Source organism: Phascolarctos cinereus, unplaced genomic scaffold (assembly GCF_003287225.1).
Source record: "Phascolarctos cinereus isolate Bilbo 61053 unplaced genomic scaffold, phaCin_HiC Scaffold_1;HRSCAF=81, whole genome shotgun sequence".
Classification (NCBI taxonomy): Eukaryota; Metazoa; Chordata; class Mammalia; order Diprotodontia; family Phascolarctidae; genus Phascolarctos; species Phascolarctos cinereus.
In genome coordinates this window covers 274,120,845-274,148,245 of record NW_027555514.1, presented here as the reverse complement: position 1 = coordinate 274,148,245, position 27,401 = coordinate 274,120,845, and the positions used below count along the sequence as shown (strand labels likewise).

At 44.4% G+C, this 27,401-nt stretch overlaps 2 protein-coding genes across 3 annotated transcripts in view; one reads left to right on the top strand and one right to left on the bottom strand.

Annotated features, from left to right (window-relative positions):
• Positions 1 to 12,500, top strand: part of ALDH1L2 (aldehyde dehydrogenase 1 family member L2) — a 55,765-nt gene extending 43,265 nt beyond the window's left edge. The window contains exons 17-23 of one of the 2 annotated variants that reach the window (XM_020982405.2): positions 1,795 to 1,888; positions 2,781 to 2,880; positions 4,586 to 4,684; positions 5,867 to 6,032; positions 7,253 to 7,358; positions 9,851 to 10,050; positions 11,978 to 12,500. In XM_020982405.2, the coding sequence (XP_020838064.1) occupies positions 1,795 to 1,888; positions 2,781 to 2,880; positions 4,586 to 4,684; positions 5,867 to 6,032; positions 7,253 to 7,358; positions 9,851 to 10,050; positions 11,978 to 12,033 (821 nt within the window). In that variant the 3' untranslated portion in view covers positions 12,034 to 12,500. The remainder of the gene's footprint in view (positions 1 to 1,794; positions 1,889 to 2,780; positions 2,881 to 4,585; positions 4,685 to 5,866; positions 6,033 to 7,252; positions 7,359 to 9,850; positions 10,051 to 11,977) is intronic. The other variant, XM_078146966.1, reaches the window with a different exon arrangement.
• Positions 12,501 to 16,769: 4,269 nt separating this feature from the next.
• Positions 16,770 to 23,799, bottom strand: NOPCHAP1 (NOP protein chaperone 1). The gene is made up of 4 exons (XM_020982300.2): positions 23,604 to 23,799; positions 22,756 to 22,833; positions 18,098 to 18,234; positions 16,770 to 17,185 (listed from the first exon to the last, which is right to left on the bottom strand). Exons 1-4 carry the CDS (start codon positions 23,725 to 23,727, stop codon positions 17,018 to 17,020), a joined length of 507 nt encoding a protein of 168 aa, XP_020837959.2. The 5' UTR covers positions 23,728 to 23,799; the 3' UTR covers positions 16,770 to 17,017.
• Positions 23,800 to 27,401: the final 3,602 nt, after the last annotated feature.

The window sequence follows — 27,401 nt, the reverse complement described above, 5'->3', positions numbered from 1 at the left end:
GAGCCAGTTATTAAATATTTCAGATTTTTACCAGTGCAGAATTCATACCCGAAACATTTCAAACATGAGTGAGGACCACCAAGACAAGAAGAAAATCCCTTCAGTCTGTAGCATAATAAAAGTGCCTCCTTTAATGTGAAGGCTTCGATGATCACGTTAACTATGAAACTCAAACTGATGGTGATTACTCACTTCTCCCCGTGACTCTCTGGCCAGTGAAGCCCTGACCCAGCTCGCTCTAGCACTGGCCCAGATCCATGGTGCTGACCGCTCTGGGCCTTCTCCGCTGCTCCCCTCGTTGTGCTCCTAACAAGAGAGGACAGAGGCGAAGGCTTGTGCCCTGGGGACCTTCGTGGCCAAGAGGCCCGCAGGAAATCAAGGGCTTTTCCCTTTTCCACTTTTCCAGAGAGGAGGAGAATTTCTTTTCTCTAAAAGAACAAACGGCCAGTCTGAGCATTTTGGTATCATATTACATTGTAATCCATTGTAGACTGCCCAGTGTCCCATGATGATGAGCTCAGTGCTAAGATGGTGGCCTTCGTTCCAAGGCAAGCTGCTCCTCGAAGGAGACATTTTTGTAAAAACAAAAAGCAGGAAAACCCACATCTACGACTAGTTTAATTTGAGAGGTTAAAGGTCAAAGTAGCCATCACGGAATGGAGATTGTTTGTTCACGGTAGATGATATTTGACAGAATGTATTCACAGGGGATATTCATGGGAGGCAGTGAGGCTTAGTGGATAGAGTGCCGGCCCTGGAGTCAGGAAGACCCGAGTTTCAATCTGGCCTCAGACACTTACAAGCTGTGTGACCTTGGGCAAGTCACCTCATCTCTTCGTCATTTCCTTCCCCAGCGGATCAAGGCAAACCACTCCAGTATATTTACCAAGAAAACCCTATGGCCCCACAAGGTCATGAAGAGTCAGACACTGACTCGAAGGACTGAACAACAAGTTCACAGAGGCTGGGGACAGGGATGGAGACTGGACCCAGGATTTCATGGGTATAAGGAACTACCGGGTGAAGAAACCCCCTCCCTCGACCTATGCAGGCAGCACCTTCCAAAGCTGCAGTTTATAGACATGACGGGGGCCCGGAGAGGATGAGTGAGTTTCCTTGGGTTACAGAGCTAACATGAGGCAAAGGCAAGATCCGAACTCGTGTCTTCCCAGCATTCCTGGGCACTACAACATGCTCTATGCTACAAAGGCCACGGCCAGTCGTCCTGACTTTTGTCTTGTCACTGGACTTTGATGACTCTGGAGGAGAAAACAAGGCCAATGACTTTGCACAGCTCCACTTCGCTTAAATCCAGTTCACGTGCGAGTCGAAACATCACTCTCAATGTCTTCAACCCTCTTCAAAAATGAAGGACGGACAACACTTATTCATAAATAATAGGTCTCCAGGCCCCTCACCAGCCTGGTCACCCTTCTCTGGACATGCTTCAGTTTGGAAATGCCCTGCCCTGAGTTTGAGGCAGGAATTTGATCTAAATGAAAAATGGAAAAGAAAATAACCCCATTTAGAAACACTTTAGGGGACAGAATAGTCCAGAATAATTATTAAAAAGGCTCCATAGCAAACAAAAAGGCATTTCATTTCAGGCAACCAGGTTCTCAATATGTTCTCCCTTTATTTTTTGCCTTGTAGAAAAAAATGATTAGTTCAAGTTTACCAGATTTAACTTTATGTAAATTTTGATTCACATTGTGATTTCACCCAGATCTCCCTTTACCCTCACCAGAATTTAAGAATGATTTTACAGTTTAGGTTTTGTTCCCCATCTTGCAGGCGGCTTAGCTGGACAGCACCTATCTGAACACCCAGATATTCGCAAACTTGGCTTCACCGGTTCTACGGCAATTGGCAAACAAATCATGAAGAGGTGGGATGCCCAACTGGCAGGAATGTTGTTGTCTTCACAGCGCATTACTCTCCCCTTTGGCTCACGTAGCTTGCATGAGAGGGAGAGCCTTGCTGGCTTCTTGGCGTGCTGGAAAGCCTCTCAGCTATCAGATGCCCAGCAGACAGTGCCAAACTGCCCTTTCATGTACTAGGTGCCCAGGGTGCCTCTTGCAAATCCTTTTTTTTTTTTTTACCAATTAAGACCCAAAGTGCCACCCTCCACACAAATTCTGTCTGTACAGGGCTGCTGGAAAAACCCTTTTCTTAGACCACTCAAACCAGTCTCTGTTGTCTACTCCAGGTCAATCCATAGTCATTTATGTCCTATGCACCTCCCACTTCTCAGCATCCCCCCCGCTGAATCTTTTGGAGTTCCGAGAGGAGGTCCATTTCTCTTCCCATCTCCACCCATTAACCAGCTAGATCAGGTTCTACAATCTCCCTAGGCTGTTTCTGTAATAAGCTCTCCAAAAGAGAGGGTCGAATAGAAGCAGTACCTCCTTCCTGTGGCTTTCAGTGTAGTGGGCTGTGACTTAGAAGGAGAGGGGAGAGCCGCCCAATACACCTTCATACTCAGTGACTTCAGTGCCAAGGTGGACCCAGAGGAGGATGGAAAAGGCGTGTTGGAAAGTGCGGTTCAGGGCTAAGGAATGAGCGACCAAAGCCTTGGACCGCAGGCATTCAGGGCCTCGAGAGAGAAGCTCCTGGGTCTGTGCCAGTGCATATGGCCTTTGTCACACCAGTCATCCCCAAGCTTTAGCTGTCAGTTGCTGTCAGGTGGTTACCCCTTTCCCAACAGCTCAACTAAGGGATGAGAAGTAAGAAGGATCTGGTCAGTATGAAATGCTAATTTTTCCCGTCTTTTCCCAAAGCTGTGCCGTGAGTAATTTGAAGAAAGTTTCCCTTGAGCTTGGTGGCAAGTCCCCGCTGATCATTTTTAGTGACTGTGAACTGGACAAAGCTGTGAGAATGGTAAGAGGGGACAGCTGCTAATCAATCTGCCATCTTGTGCACCTCCTCATTGATTGCATTTCAAGGGCTTAACGTAACACATGCTTTCCACTGGGTGGGAGTAAAAGACTCCTTAAAAACGTTCATTCTTTTAAGTTTTCAAAATATGGTTTTGCAATCCAAGGATATAGTTTGTCCTTGCTAAACCTGGCGTATAAATCTGTAGCAATGGGATTTGGAAGCAATTAGTATAGTACTTAATTTCCCACAGGGAGCATTTATCCAGAGGCTTGGCAAATACTGCTTTCCTGGGGAGAAGGCACTATTTGAATTAGTAAGATGTATTCTCTGCCTTCATAGAAATAGACTTGGCTCCTTACAAAGAGAGGTGAGTCAAAGCTTTACAGGCCATGCTGAAGCACAGGTTCTGAACTATCCCTCTTCCTACCCCTGGGAGGGTCTGGGCAATTCTCTGCTATTCCAGCCCTGAATAATCTTTTGATTAAATCAGGCAAATGTGCCAATCCATTGGCATCTTGACTGGCCGATATTGCTGGGGGGCCGTGTCCCAGACTAGGGAGGTCTTAACAGTTGAGGAAGGTTAAAGGTTGATTTAACTGGGGCCAGTAGTGCAGTAAATCCAGAAATATTGTCGATAGGTATGTGTACTAACTCATAATCCTTGTTGATATGTCTCTACTCACTTCTGGGTTTCACAACTATATACTCAAGGGACTCCCTGAGAAGCAGGAACAGTATTGGAGAAGTAAAAGATTGCAAAAGGGTGAGAAGGGAGAGAAGTCTGTCACCTTGTCACACACTGGGAAGTGTTTTTAACAGAGTGCAAATGTTCATTAAATAACCAACCATCCTCGGAATTACTTACAGTAAATGAACATAAGATCAATACAGGAAATGTAACTCTGAATTATGAAGGCTCCAGTGTTGTATGGTCTTTGCTGACCATCAGAAATCTAAAATTTAAATAGATTTGGGGACAAGATATAGTATACCTTTAAAAAGTCATGCCTGCCCTCAAATGGTTCACAACACAAAACAGACAAGACAGGCAGCAGAGAATCAGAAGGACTAAACCCATCAGAGTTTGGCATAAGCATACAAAAGGTCAAGGAATCAAACGTTTTCTTTTTATGTAGTCTAGGAAGTCTTCCTGGAGGAAGTATACTGAAAACTGAATTTTAACACCTGGGTGAGGCCTTGAGTTCCGCCATATTTGAAAATCTTGCCATCATGGGCAACTTTTATCTTAAGCATATTAGTAGACATCAACTTGAAATCAGAATCAGAATTCTCCCTAGTTTTCCTTTCTAAACTCACATGGCGTAAAAGGCACCAAGTCATTTACATAATTTGTTGCACTGTGTATCTTAATATTTCAAAGATGCATATGAGGTCTTCTGTGCATGCAAAACTCAGCCTCTCCCAACTTTAAAAAATGGTTATCTGAATTTATATTTATCCAAAACAATATTAGAAGTGCTAATGAGCAAAAGGGGAAAAGGAAGGAAGGGAAAAATGTAACTCTAAATATAACTCATGTGTCAGGGCATGAATAAATAGCCTAATGTAGTTTCCAGGCCCCAGTCTAATTAATAGCTAACCCAATAGCTGTGGTGTAAGCAGAGAAATACTAGCAGATTCCCACATATAGCTTCGAGGAAGCATCTCGAGTTTAAAAAAAGCCTTTCTTTTCTTTTTTTCAAAGGGCATGGGAGCTGTGTATTTTAACAAGGGCGAGAACTGTATTGCAGCAGGCCGGTTATTTGTAGAAGAATCCATTCATGATGAATTTGTGAGACGAGTGGTGAGACATCCTACATGTTCTCTGAATTCAACATAAATGTCATTAACCCAGGCTAAACATCCCCACGTCTAGTAAGTATCTGAGGCTAGATTTGAACTCGGGAAGATGAGTCTTCTTGACTCCAAGCTAGCCACCCTATGCACTGTTGTGCCACCTAGCTGCCCCATCCCCAGATCCATCAAACATTCTTGCAACTGCATGATTTGGAGTTCTTTCGACATACTGGTCACCCTTCTCTGGATGCGTTCTAGTTTATTAATGCCGTCTTTAAAATATGGTGCCCAGATTAAAAAAAAAAATCCAAGCTGTGGTCTGACCAAGACGGAGGACAGCTGAACCACCATGTGCCCCCTTCCAGACACCAGATTTCTAATATGAAGCCTGTGATCATACTAGGGTTTGGTTTGTTCTGTTTGGCAGCCACAGCTTTGAGCTTGTCATCTGTTAAAACTCCTATGTCCCTTTTCACATGAACTATTATTATTCAGCTATATTTTTCTTATACTTGTGTATTTTTTTTTTTAACCAAATAACACAAGTGGTTCTGAGATATAAGGGAGTGATTGGAAAATATTTTTTTTTAAGAACCTTAAAGAGATCTTAAAATTCCTCTAGGTCCAACACCTTTATTCTACATTTGATGAGATAAAATCAGTAGCCAAGGCTTTTCACCTTGTTAGTAAGTGTGACCCACTGAAGGCCATGATGGTGTCAACCAGGTGTCATATAAAAGACAGAGAGACAGCCAGGTGGCATAGAGGATTGGATGCTGGGCCTGGAGCTGAGAAGACCTGAGTTCAAATATGGCCTCACACACTTACTAGCTGGGTGATCCCGTTTGCCTCAGTTTCCTCATCTGTAAAATGGGGATTACAATAGCTTCCAGAGTTGTGAGGATGAGATAAAATAATTATAAAGTTCTTACCACACTGCCTGGCACGTAATAAGCATGACATAAATGTTAACTATTATTATCATTTTAAATTTTCATCATTGAGGTAAATGCCAGACCTAAAAATATTTCTGCCATGTAGCCTCGTGGAAATGCACGTTTGTCTGTGTCTTGTGTTAGTAAAAAACAGACAGCTTGTTCACCTGAAAGGCTCGAAGTCCAGAGGAACTAACACAGCTTGTGTTTTATAAACCGTAAATTGTGTTTGATTAACTGTGGGGGATCTACAGGTAGAAGAAATAAAAAAGATGAAAATCGGCGACCCCCTGGACAGAGCCACCGATCACGGCCCCCAGAATCACAAGGCCCACTTGGACAAGCTTCTACAATACTGTGAGATGGGGGTGAAAGAAGGTGCCACTCTGGTGTATGGAGGAAGACAAGTCCCCAGGCCTGGTAAGGACAACCTTGTGCCTCCTTGTCTTTAGTTATAGGCCAGATTGTTAGAGCGTCATCTTCTTTCCTAAATGTGAAATGGATGTGGACACTTAATCACAGCCATGTCATACCTGGGCCAAAAATTATGGGCTCATGGTATAAAGGAAAGGGAAAACCGGATTCTTGACTTGATTTCTCAGCTCTGTTCTCTCATCTCTTGGCCACGTCACTTAATGTCTGCGAGATACAGTTTTCATGATCTTTTTTTTGTTTTCTTAATGGGGGGAATGATACTTATCCCACCCTCCTTAGAGGCTTGTGAGACTCAAATAAAACAATGCATGTGAGTCTGTAAACACTAGGTAAACATAAAGAATAGAGGTTTCGAATTGGAAAGTACTCCAGACATGCAGCCCAACTTCATTTTCATGGATCAGAAAATTGAGCCTCAGACTGGGTGAGTGATCCAAAGTCACTCTAGTGGTCATAAGTAGAAGAGCTAAGATCAGGCCCCAGTTCTGAATCCAGGGGTCTTTCTACTCCCTGACCGTCAACAACTGGTAACTGCCATGTAACGTCCATACAACCTGAGCTGGGGCATTCTGGAATGTCATCCTGAGACTTATTACCTGGGAAAAATCAAGTTCTGTTCCTCAAAATAAGGCCTGTGTCCTAGAAGGTAGAACTGGCCCAAAATCTTTGAGATGAACTGGAAAACATAAATATGACACTGCCATCCAGTTAGGCATTGAATAAGAGCTTAAGAAGTGCCAGGCACTGGACTACAGACTGAGGGTGCCAACACAGGCAAAAAGACAGTCCCTGCCCTCAGGGAGGGGAGACAGCACAAAGCGGTGGTGGGCTTGGGAAAGTACAGGAAGTCAGAAGCACCACAAGGAAGAGAGTGAAGGTTGTTGGTCAACTTGGGCCCCTCCTCAAAATGGCGGCCCTAGGAGGAGCTCACCAATGGGAAAGGGGAGACCAGTGTGGCAAGGGGAGGTTGCAGGAAGAGAACGCCTCAGGGGTGGATAGTGTATCGTCCAGGGTAGGGAGGCCCCAAGCACTGAGGGAGGTTCCTCAGTGAGACTATAGCTGGGACATTTATTGAAATGGTTTTTTGAAAAATAAAAAGGCAAGATACGTATTTTTATGACCCCTACAATGTTTAAATGGGAAGAAAGTAAATTGAGAATTACTAAGGCTATATTGATCATTATATATCTGTTTTCCTGGATTAGGCTTTTTTATGGAGCCAACTGTGTTCACGGATGTTGAAGATCACATGTACCTTGCCAAAGAGGAGTCTTTTGGGCCTATTATGGTCATTTCTAAGTTTAAAAATGGGTAGGTTTTCTGTTTTCAATTAAATTTAGATCTTAATTTGATTTTTTTTTTCTTTGCCACAGTATTATTCACACATAGCAATTTATGTGGCATAGGCTTCTACTATCGAGCATGACAGTGGCCTTGAATTACTGAGGGCTGCTGGAGGAAATCAGATCATTATGACTGTGGCAGCCACAAACTTGGGCCTTCTGATCTCCCCCAGACCCTGACTGCTGGAGGGAAGGGTTTATTCGTCATCACCCCATCAACGATTCCAGACTTTCTGTTCTCCTTAAATTTCCACCCCAATGTCACTCCCATTCCCCTCTCTTTTTCATCACACCACCGTACCTTTTACTCTACTGAACAGATCAAGAACGTCTGATGTGAGCTCCCTCACCCCTCCTCCACACCCCAAAAGTTCTGTCTTTACCTACCTCGGTCTCCTCCTTCCCTCTCCTCTAAGAGAAAGAGTGGTCCTCCATCCCAGAGCTGTGCCCTTGATCCCATCTCTTCCTGTCTCCCAGGATCCCTTCTCTCTTATGTGTCCCACCTCTCCTCTCTGTTCTCGATAAGCTCAGGCCTCACCCAGTGCCCCAAACACCCTGGCCCGGGTCTTTCTCACCTCATCATCCCTCCTCTTTTCTGCCAAACTCCCACTCTCTCTGCTTCCTCTCTCACCATTCACTCCTCAGTCTCTCTGTAATACAGTGCCTACCTAGCCTCGCCACCCTACAGTCACTGTTCTTTCCCAAATCAGTAATGATTTATTGCCAAATTCAAGGTCCTTTCTTCAGGCCTCATTCTCCTTGGACTTTTGGACACATTGGTGTTCCCAACCATCCCTGTCCTTGGATTCCCAGGTTTTCCCACCCCTTTGTTCACTTTCTGCCTCCTTGCCCAACTCCTCTTCCTCATCCCAGCTCCTGAATGTGGCTCCTCCCCCAGGCTCTAACCTCGGCCTTTTCTGTCTTCTCCCTGCTCCTCTCTCTTTCACTGGCTTTGTTGACCACCACATCCAGAGGTCAGCTGGATGCCCTGCCAGGCTGTCCCGCTGTCCCCTCACACACCTTGTCCTCAAAACTGGCCACAGGCTGCATCACCATTCTTGCCGTTACCACTGGGCCCTCTCTTCTCCTTCACCTCCTACTTCCAACCAGTTTTCAAGTCCTAGTTGACCCAGCCTCTGCAGTCTCTCCTTTGTATCCCTACTGCTACCAGCCTAGGTCAGGTCTTCATTACTTTTCTTCTGAACTCTTCTAATGTCCTGCTTGGGTTCTCTATCTCTGTTGTTTAGTCATTTTCAGTTGTGTCTGACTCTTTGTGATCCCATCAGGGGTTTTCTTGGCAAAGATACTGGAGTGGTTCGACCTTTCCTTCTCCAGCCCATTTTATAGATGAGGAAACTGAGGCAAAGAGGGTTAAGTAATTTGCCCAGGGTCACACAGGTAGGAAGTATCTGAGGCTGGGTTTTGAACTCACATCTTCCTAACTTCAGGTCTGGTGCTTCCCATGCCACCTAACTGTGCTTTTCTATCTCTAGACCCTCCTTTCTACCACTGACCCATCCCCCTGCTCTAAAACCTTCAGGGACCTCCCATGACTTACTGAGGAAGATACAAATTCCATAACCTGATATTCAAAGCTCTCCACAAATTGGACCCTGCTGAACTTTCCCTTCTTACCACAGTCTACTTCCTTTTCTACATTCTACATTTCAGCCAAACTCAGTTATGGACCTTTCCATGAATTCGATCTGCCCTTTGCCATCTCTGTGCTTTTGTGTGTGTCTATCTCCTGCTTAGAATAATCTTCCTATTTAAATGCAGCCTTTCCTCCAAAACCCAGCTCAGATGTGACCCACTATGAACCTTTGCCTTATGGCCCTTTCCATAAGTGACCTCAGCCTCCTTCATTCAGTCCCTCTTCCATGGAGACATCTCATCCCCTTTAGGTCGTTACAGGTAGAGATGACCTGATTTTCCATGGAAAGGGAACAGGCCATTTTGTCTGAAGTGGAGTTTTCATAGAGAGAAGCAATGACAGGGAATCTCCCTCACAGGGCTGTTGTGAGGAAAGTTGTTTACTTAAGTGATAAATACCACTGGTAATCTTATTAAGCTGGGGCCCAGGTCTTCAATGACCTTGAATGTGTAGGAGTTGACCTGGGTGGAAGTCCCACCTCCAACACCTCCAGATAACCCTTGGCATGTCACTTAAGCCCTTAATGCCCCATGTAGCTCTCTGAGACTGGAAATTAAAGCCCAAGTGGCAACCTGCATTGGCAGAGGGAGTCTGTTCATCTCAAAGCTCCCAAGAGCAATAAGATCTCAGGTATAGTCCCTATGCCTTGAATGCCTTGTGACCATGGCTTTTAGTAGTAAATTTCATCTATGAAATAATTTCCGGGTTTATATTGCATGAAGTAGCTTGCGGAAAACATTAAGAGGATGAAGTCAAGTGTGTGTTATGTTCAATGAAGAAAAGTGATTTTAAAAAAAATCTTACAGGGATATTGATGGAGTGTTGCAACAAGCAAATAACACAGAGTATGGCCTGGCTTCAGGGGTTTTCACAAGAGACATAAACAAAGCCATGTATGTGAGTGAAAAGCTGGAAGCGGGGACGGTCTTCATTAATACCTACAATAAGACTGATGTGGCAGCCCCATTTGGTGGCGTGAAACAGTCTGGCTTTGGCAAAGACTTGGGTAAGGCTATATTTGTGCTCCTGATCCCTAGCTTAACCTGTCATAGAAGATGCTAAGTCCGTTTTGAGGAAGTTTAGAGTCATTTCTAAGGGCTTTTGCACCAAGCTAGGAAGAAACACTGTTGAAAGTCACATGTAGGATGACAGGCACTTTGAAATGACAATTGATATTTTTTAAGCCCAAGGTAAACTTTAAGAGGAAGGGATTGTACCTGTTTTAGAGATGGGAAGACTAGAAATCTTTTTTTTTTTTAAAGTTGGCTCTCAGCTTGTCCTTTGCCATTTGCATTGTGTTGATCGCCTCATCGGGAAGGTGGGGAAAAAAAGAATGGTCATGGACAATGACCAGGCAACAGGAGTAAATATTGATCACCATGTGGAGCTTTGAGTCAACACGGTCACTGACTGTGAACCACACTGGCGGGTCACAGTGTCCCACACTCACCTCAAATAGTACATTAGCAGCCCTTGGGCAGCAGGTACATTTTCTCCAGTGTGCCCTCCAGAAACGGACAACATGCACTAAATTGAGGGCATTTTGATGCACCTAAAGAGATACCCATGTTTTACTGGGATGGCCACTCCTCCCACAGCACAGATTGTCAGTAAACACCATTAAATTAGTCTTCAACATAATTTACATTTGTTCTTTCTAACACTCATTTGCAATTTCGACCATGGATCACTTGTTCTACATTCCACTGGATTAGGGAAGGAAGATTTTCCTCATTCTTGAGATGCAGTTCTTTTTATTTTCTTTTTCTCTTTCTTTCTTTCTTTCGTTCGTTCTTTCTTTCCTTCTTTCTTTCTTTTTTTCTTTCTTTCCTTCTTTCTCTCTTTCCTTCCTTCTTTCCTTCTTTCTTTCCTTCTGCAAAGTAATAGGGTGAAGTGACTTGGCCAGCTAGTAAGCATCAAGTGTCCCAGGCCACATTTGAATGCAGGTCTTCCTGAATCCAGGGCCCGTGCTCTATCCACTGCACCACCTAGCTACCACCGATGTATTTGTTTTTGAAGTACTTTGTAGACCTTAATGTGGTATGTGAATATACTCTGGGGATGCTGCTGTCACCCATGGTAGAGGAAAGATTCCCTAGAATATTGGAACTTTATTTGCTCCTCTGATATTCTTTGAGTCCCATATAATCAGGCTTATTTATAAGAAAGGAGAATCTAGGGGCAGTGAGGTGGCGCAGTGGATGGAGTACCAGCCTTGGAGTCAGGAGGACCTGAGTTCAAATCCGGCCTCAGACACATAACACTTACTAGCTGTGTGACCCTGGGCAAGTCATTTAACCCCACTGCCTAGCCAAAAAAAAAAAAAGGAGAATCTTAACAACTTCTCCTCTGTAGAAGGGGAATAGTTAGTTCCCACAGGTTAGTTGGATTTCATGGCTTCTAAGGCTTCTCCCAGCTCTAAATCAGTGATCCCAAGATCCTAATCTCATGGATTCCCTGACTTTTAAGAACAACAGCGTAGACCAGGACCTGGTTTTAACCTGGGAGCCTTGAACTTTTTTTTTTTAATATTTTGATAACTCTATTTCAGTAGAATTGATTTCCTTTGTAATCTTCTGTATTTTATTTTATGCATTTAAAAACGTGATTCTGAGAGGGGGGGGTCAGGCTGCCCCAGACTGACTGCTAAAGGGGTCCAGAATACCAAAAAAGCGAAGAACTTGTGCTCTAGACTGTAACTTGCTAAAGATATCACCATACAGCCTGAAGTTAGGGATGGAGAGGGGAGAGGAAGAAGAAGCATCTTGTTCCCAAAGTGTCCTTGGGCAGCTCTGAAGCCTTCTTTTCCTGCTCTGACCCCACCCTCCCCCATCTTTTTTTTTTTTTAAACACAGCTAATATACAGAAGTACATAGCACCTATCTGAGAGTAATACAGTATCCATCTTCACTAACTGGTATTCTCCCCTCCAGGAGAAGAGGCTCTCCATGAGTACCTGAAAACGAAGGCAGTCACTCTGGAATATTAGATCACCTCTAGAGGTAATCTCCATCACTGTGTTCTCCACCCAGCGCTTGATAGGACTCCTGGGAGTGCTGTTGGAACAAACAGAACCAGCAAAAAAAGACAGAGAAGTTTCCTATTATTACAGTTCTGATCATCTGCATGGGTGTGAGCCTGAATCTTTTTGAATATTTTTACACTTGATAACTAATTACAGCAATTTTGTTTCTACAAGGTTGTACGTTAAACACATTTATAAGGGATTTCAAGTTCTTTGAATTTTAAAAACCAATCCAGCCTTGTTAACTCCTATTCCTTCACAACCTGTGGTACCATAGAACTGTTCACCAGTTGACAAAGTGCCCTTAATATCACTTTTGTATGATATGTACAGATTGTAGAATCTAATCCGCACACTAAGTTGCTAAAAGTATTTTCTACCTCTTTGGTACTAATAAGCAGTAATAAAGAATGTGAACGGTGATCACATAAGCCTAGAAATCGAGGTTTCTTTGTTGCGTTGAGCACCCTACGGTTAGTTCTTCTTTTGCCTGGGTATCGTCCTCTGCCACCTTGTAAGATGTCAGGTCCCTAGGGACCAATCATGGGCCTTTCCTGACCCCAAAGTCCTTTCCAAACCCCCTTCATGGCTGATATTTGAGAGAGAATAAACCAATTCCTATCTCCATCATAGGACCCTGAGGGTGGGAGCCCCAGCCAAACAGCACTTCTCAACTACACGCTTCTTCCCAACTGCCTAGGATTGGGGCATCTTTCTCCTGAGGCCAGCAGGCTGCTGCTCACTCTTCCCGGGTCACCCGAGTCTGCCCCCTCCTGCCTGGCCATCTCAGATAGGAATCCCCAACAACAGACATACCTTCACCTTAGCCACTTACATTCCTTCATTCAGCAGGCATTTATGAAGTTTCTATCGACACCCAAGAAAGACCTTAGCTTGAAAAGGCCAAGGTCTCCCACTGCATCAGGGGCCACCTCCAGTCTTCCTGATCTATATCTGTCTACTGGACCCAGATGGCTCTGGAGGAAACAGTGAGGCTGGTGACTTTGCACAGCCCTGCCTCACTCAAATCCAATTCACGGCATCACCTTCCTGATATCATGGTCCTCTTTGAGAACGGAGGACAAACAAGAACAATGAAGTTCCTACTATTTATAAAGTTCCAGACATAATGGCCAAAATAACCTGGCTTCCCTTAGAATGCACTGCCTTCCTGACCCTCGTCTCCAGAAGCTGGACCTCCTCTCAGGCCCCATCACACGGAGACTGGAGAAGGGAGAGGGTCTTGCTGCCTAGCTCCTCCTGACCTCCCCTCAGCTACTTTTCTTCCTTAGAGGTTCACTCCATCTAGTCCTGGGTTTCTTAACCTTTTCTGTGCCAGAGCCCAGTTTGTTAGTCTAATGAAGCCTATGCACTCATGCTTTTAAAATGCGTACAACACAATACATAGGATCACAAGGAAAACCCATTCTATTGCCAGCCAGTCTCTAGGCAGGAAGGCTGTGGTCACATGTGATCTGGGCAGAGACAATGGTGGGAGTCTAATAACTAGGAGTAATTTCCAAGTAGAGATGAGTATAAATAGTATTTAGAGGTATATGCCACAACTGTAATGTAACACAGAAACATCTGCGATTTCTACTGGTGGCAGTTAGTACTGTTCATGTGACTGGGGTTTGCTGCCTGCCTTCATATCTTGGAGATGTGACATTTAAAAAGGTTTGAGAGACATGCTTTCTGGGTAATTAAATCATTTTATTAATAAGGCCAGCAAGTTATTAATAAAAGGCTGGTCATTTGGCCATCTCTCTTGGATCAAAGATCCCTAATGGTGGTGGGCTCACAGTTTAGATGGCCTTTGAAGAGAAGGTATTTCTGAGGGAGGGGTGACGATCAACTTGGACTGGTTAACACAAAGACAGGTGTGGGCTATGTTAAAATGAAGGTCTTGGGGTCTGTGACTTGGTCACTCAAATATTGGTCAAAGTCTTGATGATAGGGAGAATCAATCTTTCCCCAGACCTGTCTATACAAACACAAGCAGAAATACACCCATTAGCCCAAACATAGAATTTCTTTTACTGCCTGATTAGATCTTGGCCTGGGTAAATCTCTAAGAGAGATTTCCCACACTGGTTGGTTTCTGGATGAGGAAGCAGAAAAGAGGAAAAACCTTGGTCCTAATACAATAATTAGTTACTAAATATAAGAGAGAAAATTTCATTTCTCATAGAGAGATGCTCCATTTCAGTTAGATTTTTGGTATGTACAAAGAGGACATAATGGTTTTCCTACCCAAGTTCATGTACACCTTGAAATCTATCCACAGAGCCCTTAGGGCAGAAAGAAGAGGAAGGCAAGGTTAAGAATTACCAGCCAGGGCAGCCTTTTCCATCTCATTGCAACAGCTTACACTTTTCTTGAGGAGTCTGGTGCCTAATTTATTTTTATTTATTTATTTTTTGTTTGTTTTTTGCTAGGCAATGGGGTTAAGTGACTTGCCCAGGGTCACACAGCTAGTATGTGTCAAGTGTCTGATGCCACATTTGAACTCAGGGCCAGTGCTCTAGCCACTGTGCCACCTAGTTACCCCTATGGTGCCTAATTGTCTTTCCCCAACACTGTAGCCTCCCAGTTTATTAACTCCAATTCCTTGACTCATATCTTCATTTTACCCAAGCCACAATCCAAGATGGACACACCATTGTCTAGAACTATTCTCACTTCCATGATCCCATCTCTCCTTCCCTAAGCCACTTCATGGTCCTTGTGGGGACCAACTCCAGTCATCCTTATCTATATCTGGCCACTGGACCCAGATGGCTCCAGAGGGAGGAAGTGAGGCTGGTGACTTTGCACAGCCCTCCCTCACTTAAATCCTATAAAATGTCAGCTGTGGACCTTCTACTGGTATGAGTGATTTCCTAATGCACAGAATTCAGTTCTTCCCATAAATTTCCTCCCTTTTCTTAAATGAGATGGGAAGGAGTTAGGGGGACAAACTGTTCCTCTCTACCCACTAGTGTCAGGAACTGAATTTTCCCTGACCTATAGATTTAGGGAAAACCAATGTCAGAGTACGATCTCCTGGCCTGAAATTCTACAAATGAATTAGAATCCGGGAGCTACTCTTAGACACATTTTTGATGACATAAACCAATGAGAAATAGAGCAGAGGTTTCTGAAGAGATACAGTGCTGGTCTGAGAGTTGGGAAAGCCTGAGTTCAAATCCTGCCTCAGAACTAGCTGTGTGACCCTGGGCAAGTCACTTACCTTTGTCTGCCTTAATTTCTTCATCTGTAAAATAGAGGGGATGATAGCACCTACCTGAGGGTTGTGAGAATCAATTCTACTAGGCCACCTACCTCCCTGTATAGGCTCAGGAATACACTTGTACATAATGATTTCATTTGGAGGAAAAAAAAAACCCAGAGTATATTGGCAAACTGCTCAGTATGAGTTAGCAATGCAAGACAGACAGGGGGACGTTACTAGGCTCATAAGCTAATGGTTGCTCATGTTTACCAAATGCTGTTTACTTAAGACAACCTGGGAGGGTAACTCGTCAAAGCATACCAGCCTGAACCAAGTAGGCAGGAGTCCCAGTGGACTTTACCCTCAGACCCCAGACCTCAGCTGAAGTACTGGGTTCTTAGGGTCCCACGCTTAGAGCTGGAAGAGTCACTTAGATTCCCATTGTTGTATTGATAAAATGAGCTAAGAGAGGTGACTTGCCCATAGACACACAGCTAGTAAGTGTCTCTGGTGCTGAGATCCACATTTTAGGAAGGATATTAACAAGAAGGCTCAGGGAAGGCCTTCACAGGGGAGGAGACCATGAGATAAAGCAGAGGAAAAGGGAATGTGCACTAGGCCAGGGGAACTGCTTATATAAATGCATGGTGGCTGGAGATTCCACGGAGTGTCAAGTTCAGGAAACAGCTCCTAGTCCAGTTCAGATGGAGTGCAGAGTTCACGGAAGTAGTACAAAACAAGGCTGTAAAGGTGGGTGGGACCCAGACTGTGGAGGACCTGAAATGCCAGGCTAAGAGTTTTTATTTTATCCTGCAGGCCAGGGATTCTTAACCTTTTGCATGACACAGACTACTCAGAGTGTGTTTAAGTGCCTAAAATGCATAGGGTCACAATGGAAACCTATTGTACTGAAACAGTTATCAAAAGATTTTACAAAACAAGTACATGGATGCCAGGTTAAGAACCCTTGCTGGAGGCACTAGGGAGCCACTAAAGATTTGTTAGTCAGGGAGTGACACGGTCCAGTATGTGCCTTAGGAAGAGAGATGATGTTGGCTAATGTGAGAAAGACAGGAGGCTAATTAGCTCAGACCAGTTTAGGGAGGAGCAAGGGTCTGACCTTGGATGTGGTCTTGATAGAAGGGGAGGTTCTAGGTTCAAGATAGGTCATGGAGGGAGAATTCTCCAGCCTGGTCAAGTATCTGGGTATGAGCCAGAGGGAGAGGCCGAGGGTCACTCAGAAGGTACGAGATTGGGGGACTGAAGGACACATGAGTGTCAATCCAATCTGGAAGGTGACATCATGGAGCCTGCTCTGAGGGACGGCGGAAGGAGCGCGGGCTTGTAGTCAAGGACGCAGGTGACTTTGCACCTGTCATGTCACCTCGCCGCGCCTTCGTAAAATAGGGAAGCTGGACTAGATCATCTCTCAGGTTCCTTCCCTCTCTCCAACAATTATTCTAAATGGGAAGAAAAACTCAACCAGTTTGTTGATTTTAAAAGCATTTATTTAGTGCCATTTGTTTCCACGCTGGCTTCTGGGCAAGGGACTGGGAAAGCTGACCTTCACACAAAACCCTAGTGAACTATACACAACATATATAGAAGCAGTGCTTATGTCCCACGAAACGGACAAGTCAGTCACACAAATGATCCCCTGGAGCTGGAGGGGCTGGGTCCCGAGTGCAGCGCAGGCACGGGGCCGGAGACGGACAGCTTCATCCCTCTGGTTGTTCAAGTGTCCAAAACTTCTATCTTGCCTCTTCTTTGTCCTGAGTTAGGAAGCTTAATATTCTCCACAGTGACCTCTCCAGTTACGCTGTTTTCGTCCTCGGATTCGGAACTCTCTCCTGAACTCAGGTCTTCAGAATCAGAGCTGCTCACCTCCACCATGGCCACGTCCTGGAGGGCGGATCACAGCCGCCAAGGTCACAAAGAGGATCTTACCCTCTGACCCTGGGATCCCCTCCCTGGACGTGCTAGACTCCCCAAAAATGTCACCATCGAGTTAAACACAACAAAAAAACAAGGGCTAGCATTTCAGCAATGCAGACGTGCAAAGGCCTAGAAACTGAAATGCCCCCCAGTTGTGAGAAGCCTTCTAAACCAAGGCATCTCTATGTAACGGAAGACCTCGCCTTGCAAAGTGAAGAGCACGAGGGATTATCAAGATGGCTACGAAGGCTGACTTGAAATAATGCCAAGCACAGAAGGGAGAGCAGGCAGCGTCGACGGTGACGACTAGAGAAAAGAAGCCACCGCAGACAGCCCAAACACACGGGCCGAGACAACAGACAGGTTCCGAAAGGGAATAACAAGCTGTTAGGACTCGCCATCTGTAGAGCTATTTTAGTATAAATGGTCAATAAATGTGTATCTGTGTTCAGTGTCATTTAGAGGCTTTTTTTTAATCATGCAGACAGAAAGCTTGCTTCAGTACAATTTCCTCATGACAATACAGAAATCAGCCCTTGGTCCAACTTCTCTCCAAGCCTGACACCAACCTTGTACAAACAGCCAATGCTTCGGCATGAACCTTAAAAGTGCACTGACATGCACCAGGCTTCTGGCCGCGCCCTCATTTTGGAGAGGAAGAAGCCAACACTTGTGAGGCCAAGGGGCTTCCTTCCCCTTGACAGACCCTGTGGTAGGATTTGAATCCAGGGCTTCCCGTCTACAAGAAGTAATGCTCCAGTCACGGGAGCTCTCTGTCTCTATAAATCAGAGGTCTCAACCTCCAACACAACAATGAATCTCTGTACTTCAATGAAAGAGGAGCTTCCAAAGTCACCAAGGCACACCAAGCACTCTTACCATTTCTATGATTTTTTCCTGGCAGTCATCTACATTTTCGATATTGAACAGGCCTGGAGGCCCTGATGCCATTTCCTCTCTCAGTTTTTTGTTTGCCTGTTCGATGTGAGGTAGGAAGTTCTTCACTCTTTCTAAAACTAGAGGAGGGGAAAAAGTAGCATAAGGCCTATGTGTCTAACAAATGAGTGGTGACTTATGACTTTACTACTTGCCAAACCTCACAAGCTTAAATCCTCTCTCCCTCAGAACTCTCTTAGAATTTAAAGATGTCATAAAATATTTTATTATTAAAAATATAACTTTCTTTTTAATTTTAAGAGTGGAATTCTAAGTACCTACTATGAGCCAAGTACTAGGGATACAAAGATAAAATCCCTCTTCCGCCTCCAAGAAGCTTATATTCTATCAGAAAACAAAACGTACACAGATAAGAAAAATACAAGAGACAAAGTGTGTACAACGTGACAAGACACAGAAGGTTAAGTTTTCTCTAAAGACCCATAGAGACAATCTTCAATTATTCAATGAGCTTTGAAGTAAAAAATCAGAATAAATTTATTCTTTGAAGCCCAAAACACTACAAGCCAGAACAAGCACATTTCTAATTTATTTCTAGATGTTAACAATGATTAGATTAAGGAGACAATGAAACACTCTGGTAAGACAGACAAGGATACAGACCCTGGAGTCAGGAAAAGCTGTGGGATGTGACTAAAATCAGAGATCCCTTACTGTACTGACCCATCAACAGCGAAGCTGACTGGTTAGCTCAGTTAGCCACCATTAATTAACTTGGGGGCGAGCTCACTTCTCATCCTGGCACCAAGTAGGTTCATTTTAAAATGCTTCACTGCTGAGTGATTTAGAGACACTTGTGAATACCCAAATCATTTTACTTTCCCCTTCCACCTGCAATGCCCTGGCCCTGTCCACAACCACCACCATCTTTCGAAGCCCTGCTCAACTACTACCTTCTCCAAAAAGCCCTTCGCCTTCTTCGAGACGAACAATCCTGGAGAGACTTGATTTCTAAAGATGGCCTGGTCTAACGAGATGCTTACCATGAAAGTTAACTTGGGGGTTTTACAGCTGTTTTGAACAAATTAAGTCTTACTACAAAGTAAACCCTGACCATCAATACAACCAACTTAAACTTAACAGCTGTTGACATTTCATTTAATTAACTCCAAAGCATCAAGTCTCCCAAGAGTTCTTCGGTCACTCTTTAGTCATCCTTAGAATTCCATCTCATTCACTTTGCCTCCGGCCTGGTCAGTCACAGGGCGTCCTCCACTCTGCTGGTTTGGCTCTTTCAATCTGCGATAGTTAAAATCAATTTGTGGAAATAAAGAGGGAGCCGAAAGACTGAGGAATGACTGGTCAGGCTATGGTATGGTACGAGTGGAATCCTACTGTGCTGGAAGAAATGGCAAATATGAGAATGCAGAGAAAGTCTGGAAGATATGGACTTGGGAAGGACTTTTTAAACACACATAGAGAGAGCTGAAGCTGTGAAATTAAGCTTGGCCACAACAGAAGAGGTGAGAAAATGTGGCCCCCTACTCTCTCTGAAGAGATGGTGGACTACTGAGTATAGAATGCTGCATACACTGCCAGGCTCTCTTGACTCTGTTCTGGGAAGAATGTATTTGGAAATGAAGGTGGTATAAAAATAAAACATCAATTAAAAAATTTTAAGGCAAAAAAAAAAATTCAATTTGTAGGAACAAAATGGGCGCTTATCATTTGGGGAATGGCTGGACAAATTTTAAGTATATTAACGTAATAAAGATTTATTCCATGAGAAATTCAGGAAAACATGGAAGGCTTGCATGAACCGATGCAGAGTGATACAGGGTGGACCTGAGAAGTATATGATGACTATACTTTTATTTACACACTGCCAATAAAAGGAATACTAAAACAAAACCTGGAAATAGAGAAGAGGAAATGCCCTGCCCGCTTTTCCTTGGAGAGGTGGGCAGCTATGGGTACAAAATATAGTCACCAAGTCAGCTGGTTTTGCCTCATTGGCTTTTTTTTCTTTGTTACAAAAACAAGTGGGAGGAGTGTCAGAGTCTGAAAATGACTATAATGTAAAAAGGAAAAAACACTGATAAAACTAGTCTTTCAAATAAATCAGGAGACAACATGGATGAAACAGGATATAATTATTATTCAAAGTTAGAATACATTTTAAAGACAATTGTTAAATAGTTTGGAGCTGTCGAATTTATCTATTATTGTCTGTTTACCTGAATTCTATTACTAAGTTTAGAGCAAAATTTATTAAAGAAAAAAGAAAGTTAATTTATACATGCCAGCTTTGGACAGCAGGGTGGGGAAGGTGGCTGTTTGTTCCAATACATGGTTAAGTTTGTGAGAGACAGCTTATACGTGTATCTCTCTCCAAGATGTAGCATGAAGCCTTGCAATCAAGAGCTTAATAAACATTCATTATGAATGTGTCAGTGTGCATGGACGGGTGTTATTGGACATGGAAGGATGGGTGTTAATGTTCAAGTCTGTAAGTGAGCGTGTTTCTGGCTAGGGGAGAAGTGGGGTGGTTGAATACAGTCTATTAGTGTGGAACAATGAAAAAGTCTTCCTGGAATCTTGGCTGTGCTGTTTTAATTCTATTAAAACCTTACCCTGCTGCACTATTGGTCATACATGTGAAAAATCAAATGTTATAGGGAGAAGGGCTCTTTTAAGGCAATTACATGTCCTTTACAAAAACTGTGTCCTCAGGACACAATATTATTAGCTGCCCCATCATGGTCCCCTTCTGCTACCTGCCTCATACAGAACCAGAAGGCATGAAACAAATCAAACATATGAACAAGGCAAAGAACATTTCATGCTGCCCATTCCAGAGAAACAAGCACCCCAAGAACGCTTCCTTCTCCCTACCAACAGAAAAAGGTTCTATTTGGGTCTCCCCGGGATGCCACGCATCCACTTGGAAAGGCTACAGAGCACGTTTTTCTAAATCAATCTGCTCCTCCTTTTCCATGCCGCAACGAGATTCCTTTCTGGATCCAAACATCTTCCTTCATAAGATTCTGAGCTGAACTTGGGTATTTATGACAATCAGAATGACCTAGTCACTCAAGCTGTTTTTAAAACAATACTGCTCTTATGCACACAGTGTTCTCTAGGTTCTGCTCACGCCTCTCTCCCTTATCTCGTCGTATTCCACCACAAATATGCACCACAACTCGGGCAGCCATTCTCCAACTGATGGGCATCCCTGCAACTGCCAGTTCTTTGCCACCATAAAGATCTGGACTTGGGCAGGAAGATGCTCCCCACGTTTAGAGAAACAGATGAAAGGAGGAAATCAGCCTAGTACAGTCTTACATATATGTGTGCGTTTATAGATATAGATGTATATGTGTATCTACATATGTACATATATGTTTATAGATATCTATGTGTATATATATATATATGTATCTGTGTTTATATATGTATCTATATATGCATAGGGGTATGTGTGTGGGGGTGTGTGTATATGTATTTCCACGCTTAATTGTAGCCTTCTTTAGGGTAGGGGAAGGAGGGAGGGGGAAAAATAAAGTAAAAAGTACACAGCAAAGGACAAAAGAAAAGCAAGCAAAGAAAAGCTAGGCAGTTTTAAAGAAAATCTGTAGTATTTACTATATAGGTTTTCTTGAAATGGAAATCTATTGTTTTATATTGAATCCTCTCTTATGGTCTGCTGTGCACATGTTTTTTTTTTCTTTTCTCATTTAGTATTTAAGTGTAGGATAAAAAAAATTATGAAAGGAAAAAAAAGAAACAGGAAAAAATAAAAAGAAAGAAAAGCTTTACATCAATTTTTTTTTCCTGGAATGAAAAGGAAGAGCCTGCCCCAACTTTTCATAACTTCTCACACCCTCTAAGAGGTAGAAACTTTGGGATTTCCAATAGTGGCCTGAGAGGAACACAGTGATTTCAAATTCACTTCCCCTGAATCCTGCTTGTCTGTGTAAGTCTTACCTACCCTCAGTTGAACGTAAGCTTCTAGAAGGCAGGCACTGGCATGTTCTTAGCTTTGGCTCCTTAAGCGTTGAGCCCAGGGCCCTGCCCACAGCAGGCACCTAGAACTTCATTCAATTCAATCCACATATTCCTGTAATCAAGGGAAACCCACTGAAGCTCAGAAGCATAAGGTCCCTTAGAAATCATGCAGGGGGCAGCTAGGTGGCACAGTCAATAGAGCACCAGCCCTCAAGTCAGGAGGACCTGACTTCAAATCTGGCCTCTGACCAAACACTTGATATTATTAGCTGTGTGACCCTGGGCAAGTCACTTAACCCCAACTGCCTAAAACAAGAAATCACCTGGGTTGGGGTTGTTCACCTTTATTGTGGCAGGGACCCCTCTGGCAGTCAGCCTGGGGAAGCCTGTCGACCCCTTCTCAGAATTGTGTCTTTAAATGCATCAAATAAAATACACAGGATTATAAAGGAAACCAATCTTATGAGATCCAGAACCCCAGGCTCTGAGCCCCCGCCCCAATCCCTTCTGCCACTCCAACACCAATCAGTGATGATCATTCCTCATAGATGCAAAAACAGAGAAATTCCCAGCTCAAGGAGAAGAAATCAGCAATGAAAACGGCATCAGACACCCAAGAAAGCTGCACTCACGGCTGCTCCTCTCCACTCGGACGGTCTTCAAGCCCGGGCTCTTGCCTTTGGAACTGATGAGGAGCGTGTCCTGAAGCCCTGGAGGAGAAGCGGATTCCTCTGGCTCACGGCAGCGCCACGAGCCCAGCTGGGAAGCTGAGGGAAGGGGTGCAGACCCTTCCCCTTTATTCTGACCCCAATCACAAATGAACCACCCTCTCCCCAAGCCCCCGCCCTTTCCAGATCAAGCTGGGGCTGCCCTGTCCAGGTCCCAACAAGGTAGAGGTCGAACCGTGGAGAATGTTGAAGAGCAGAGTGTGGCAAGGACTTGTACAAGCCATACTGCCAACTTATGGCAGAGCCAGGATTTGAATCCAGGTTCTCTGTTTTTAAGAGTCAGTGCTTACATCATTTGGCCTTCTCTGAAAGGGATCTGAGGGGGAGGGATGTCAGAGCTGGAAGGGGGTCTTAGAAGATGGGATGTCAGAGCTGTAAGGGTCTCAGAATGTGGGATGTCAGAGCTGGGAGGGTCTCAGAACGTGGGACGTCAGAGCTGGGAGGGTCTCAGAACGTGGGACGTCAGAGCTGGGAGGGTCTCAGAGCAGGAGGTGTCAGAGCTGGGAGGGTTTAGACCATGGGATGTCAGAGCTGCTCTGCGGCATTTCACTACACAACGGATGGGCAGGGCACTGGATTCAAGTCACTCCTCTGCCCATGCTAGTGAAGTGACCGAGGACAAGTCCCTTAACCTCTCGGGGCTGCCCGCCCACCCCCACTCCCACTCCCCCAGGGAGGGAGTCCCTACTTAGTAAAGTCCTGGGGACAGTCCCTCCTCCCAACCCCTCCCCCACGGGCTCGCCAGCCCTCACCGCCTGCGCCTGCGCAGCCCGCGTGCAGCAGCTCGCGCGACACCGTTGTCCTCACGCCGCCGGGGCCCCCGCTCGGGGGCGCGCGCCCCCGCCCGCCGTTCCCCGGCTCCTCGAGCCCAGCCATGCCAGTCGCGAGCTGAGAGGGAAGATCCCGCCGGACGGAGACCCGGATGGAGAAGGCCCACGACTGCGCGTGCGCCTGAGCCTGCGCGCTCGGCGCCCGGGCTCGCCCCGCCCCCGCGAGACCGCTGTGCTCTGGCGCCCCCACGCGGAAAGAGGCGCAGGTGGCTGCTGTAGCCGAGAGGAGCCGGGAGGAAGCAACAATTAAGAATTTCTGACACTGACATTGACGCAGATGGAGCCTTTCAGGTTAAGGTTTTAAGGTTAAGGCATCGTACGTCAGTACGATCTCTTTTGAGCCCCACAGCAACCTTCTGTTGTCCCAATTTACAGGTGGAGAAACTGAGGCAAAGCGACAGGCTCCCAGATCTCGAGCCGGAAGGAACACCAGGGACCCCTTAACTCAGTCTCCCCTTCTTTTTACGGAGAGCGAACTGAGGCTGGGGGAGTTAATTTGCACAAATAATAGGTCATTGGATCATTGATTCAGAGCTAGAGGGACTTCAGAGGCCATCTAGCCCCAGAGGGGAAACTGAGGCCCAGGGACTTGAGTCCGGAACTTTTCCCGCTGTGTCACTGGAATATCTAAGGTCAAATCTGAACCCAGGGTTCTCCAGACTCCAAACTCCGAATATCCACTATCCCTGGCATCCAGCCTAGCACCTAGCAAGGTGCGTAATAAATACTTGTTGATTGAATTGAGCAGATTCATTCCCAAAGCATTAAGTAGTGCTGACTATGAAGGAAATGATGGAGCAAGAGTGAAAAGAAGGGGGCATTGAGCATCAGAGAGGACCCAGGTTGGAACACCTGTCTGTCTTTAGGCGAGTCATTTTCTTTATTTGGGTCTCCTGACCCTCATCGGGTAGCATGAGGGCATGGGAGTCCCACTTCTAAGGTCCCTTCCAACTCTAGATTTAGCCTCCATTCTCATGCCCAGATGGGTATAAAGCACCGTGGGTTCACAAAACATGTATGCTAGTTCACTTGAATCCTCTGGGGCTTCCCAGACTCCAAGCCCAGACCTGTCGTTTCCAGTATAGAAGACCTGAGTTCAAATGCAGCTTCAGACACTTCCTAGCTATTGTTCATGAAAGCAAACCCCAAAATCTGAAATCGTTTTAGAAAGAAATGTATTAGGTTGGGGGTTTGGGGGGGGAGGGGAGATAAAGAGAGAGAGAGAGAGGATGGCTCCCTCCCCAAATCTTTGTGAGATGACATTATATAGAGTTCAGACCAGGATGTAAGGACATTTGCCTAATTAGCCTCATGTAGGGAGTAGATAGTCTCCAAGGGAGGGCATTTTGAAATATATATCAGCAGGTAACTCAATCTAATTTTGGAACCCAAAATATGAATTTTTGGTGGACCTAAAACAAACACTGGGTGAGATCTAAGCATTCCTTACAACCATCTGGTTTCCCTAGAGCATCTCTGAGGTTAGCCTGACCTCCAAAATAAGCTTTGTGGATTGTGGATTATTATTTATCATTTATTAATATTGTTTGAATTTAACTTTATGTGACTAGAGATTATTTGAACCCAGAATGTCACCCTGAGCTCAGTAACTCTCCAAAAATGCCAGAGATGGCATTTCTTTTTGAAATTATTTTACATTTTGAGGTTTGTCCTCATGAACAATATTTTGTGACCCTGGGCAAGTCATTTAACTTTGCCTCAGTTTCTTCAGCTGTGAGATCAGGGAAATAGTAGTGCCGACCTCACACTGTTGTTGTGAGGATGAAATAAGAATATATTTGTGAAAAGTGTGGCAAACAATAGGCACTTAATAAATGTTTATCCCTTTCTCAATGCAAAGGCACAAAGACAGTTTGAGGAACTGCAAGCAGATGACTGTAACTGGCTTGTGGATTCCTGGCCTTTGAATCCTTTCTCAGATACTTGCTAGCTGTGTGACCCTAGCTAGGCAAGTCATCCTCTCTGTCAGTTTCCTCCTCTGTAAAATGGGGATAACAATAGCACTTACAGAGTTATAAAAATCCAATGAGATATATATGTGAATACTTTACAAACCTTAAAGTACTATATAAATGTTCACTACAATCATTATTAAAAAGATAAAAAATAAAAGTTCCTGCCCTCAAGGAGCTTACATACTACTAGTATGTATATTTCTACTAAGGATATTGACATGAATACAGAGAAATAAGTATCAAGTATATATATACATTGTAGCTCTCCAGCTTGTGTGTTGTGTCCCATAGAAAATCTTTCCCCAGATTCAAGGAACTCTCTGGGTATGGAACTACTCAAAGCTATCACTCATGAGCCCCCACCAATGTGTTGACTTCTACTAGTTAGTCAAAGAACACATTTAGTTCTAAGTAAAGGCATTTAAAGAAATAGCCAGCAAAACCTTTTAAATAGTGACTAAACATTTGTCCCTGTCAACCTATGTCATACACTATTCCACATATTAGTACATTATCTACAGGAAAAGCAGACATATTCATATAGATAGGAAACCTGTGGAAAGAATCATATACTATGACTCTGTTTGACCATGGCATATAGGCAGCCTGGGCAATTCACATCTCTGAAACTGCCCAGCTGCTAAAGCGATGTCATGAAACTGATCTCTCTGCCTTTTTCTACGGAACATTGTGTTTCTGGGTTTGTGTTCACCACCGGGTATCTTTGGTATTTATGTGCTGGCGGAACTTCTCTCCGCTTCCAGTTTCTGGGCTTCAACTCTGGCCAGCTGATGGTGAAATCAGCTTGTGTCCAATGAGGCTCCATGGCTGGAAATCCTCTTCCTCATAAAGGCAGCCTGATGACTCTTTTAGTCCACAGCAGAAGCTATGAGTCACCATCCCCAGTCAAGGGCCTGGAAAAAAAAAAACAGGGAGAGGAATCCTGTATCTAACCAAAAATGAGATTTTCCATGTCTTTTTATTGCAAGGGTAACAATTTCTTAGAGAAATAGACTTTATTATCAGGCTCATCTCTATCCTTAAATCTGTTTGCTATTTTAAAATGTTGTTGCTATTTAGTTGTGTCCAACTCTTCATGACCCCTTTGGGGGGTTTTCTTGGCAGAGATACTGGTGAGGTTTGCCATTTCCTTCTCCAGCTTATTTTACAGATGAGGAAACTGAGGTACACAGGGTTAGGGGACTCACCTAAGGTCATACAGCTAGTAAGTATCTGAGGCCGGGTTTGGACTTAGGAAGAAGGGTTTCCAAATCTATTTATGGGGATTCATTTTATACTCAAAGAACCTCAGAAACACACCAGTGGCATCAACTGCAGTGTGCCCCTCCATCCTGAGATGGATGGATGGATGGATGGATGAAGAGGAGTCTTCCTGACTCCAGGCCCTGTGCTCTGTCCACTGTGCCACCTAGCTACTGTTTATTTTAACAGAAAGCTGCTCATAATTTCATAAAGTTGAAACTGCTCCTAAGGTTATCTACTCTAGTCCACTGCCTTCTCAGAATCTCAGCAAAGACCTCATAGGCATCCATTCATTCAACAAGCATTTATTAAGTGCTGACTGCATGCCAGGCACTGTGCTAGGTGCTGAGAATACAAAGACAAAAGCAAATACAAAGAGCTTGCATTCTGTTTGGAGACATTTTAAGGTGCTCAGAGATAAGTAATACAAATGGGGAACAGGCCGTGTTGGAGAGGGCACTTGGGTTGAGCCTTGAAGGAA

Coding starts and splice junctions, on each gene's coding strand:
- NOPCHAP1 (XM_020982300.2), bottom strand. CDS start 23,727: ATGGCTGGGCTCGAGGAGCCGGGGAACGGCGGGCGGGGGCGCGCGCCC. Junction 22,834..23,603: donor GGGCTGCGCAGGCGCAGGCG/GTGAGGGCTGGC, acceptor CTTCTCCTCCAG/GGCTTCAGGACACGCTCCTC. Junction 17,186..18,097: donor AGGAAAAAATCATAGAAATG/GTAAGAGTGCTT, acceptor TCCGCCCTCCAG/GACGTGGCCATGGTGGAGGT.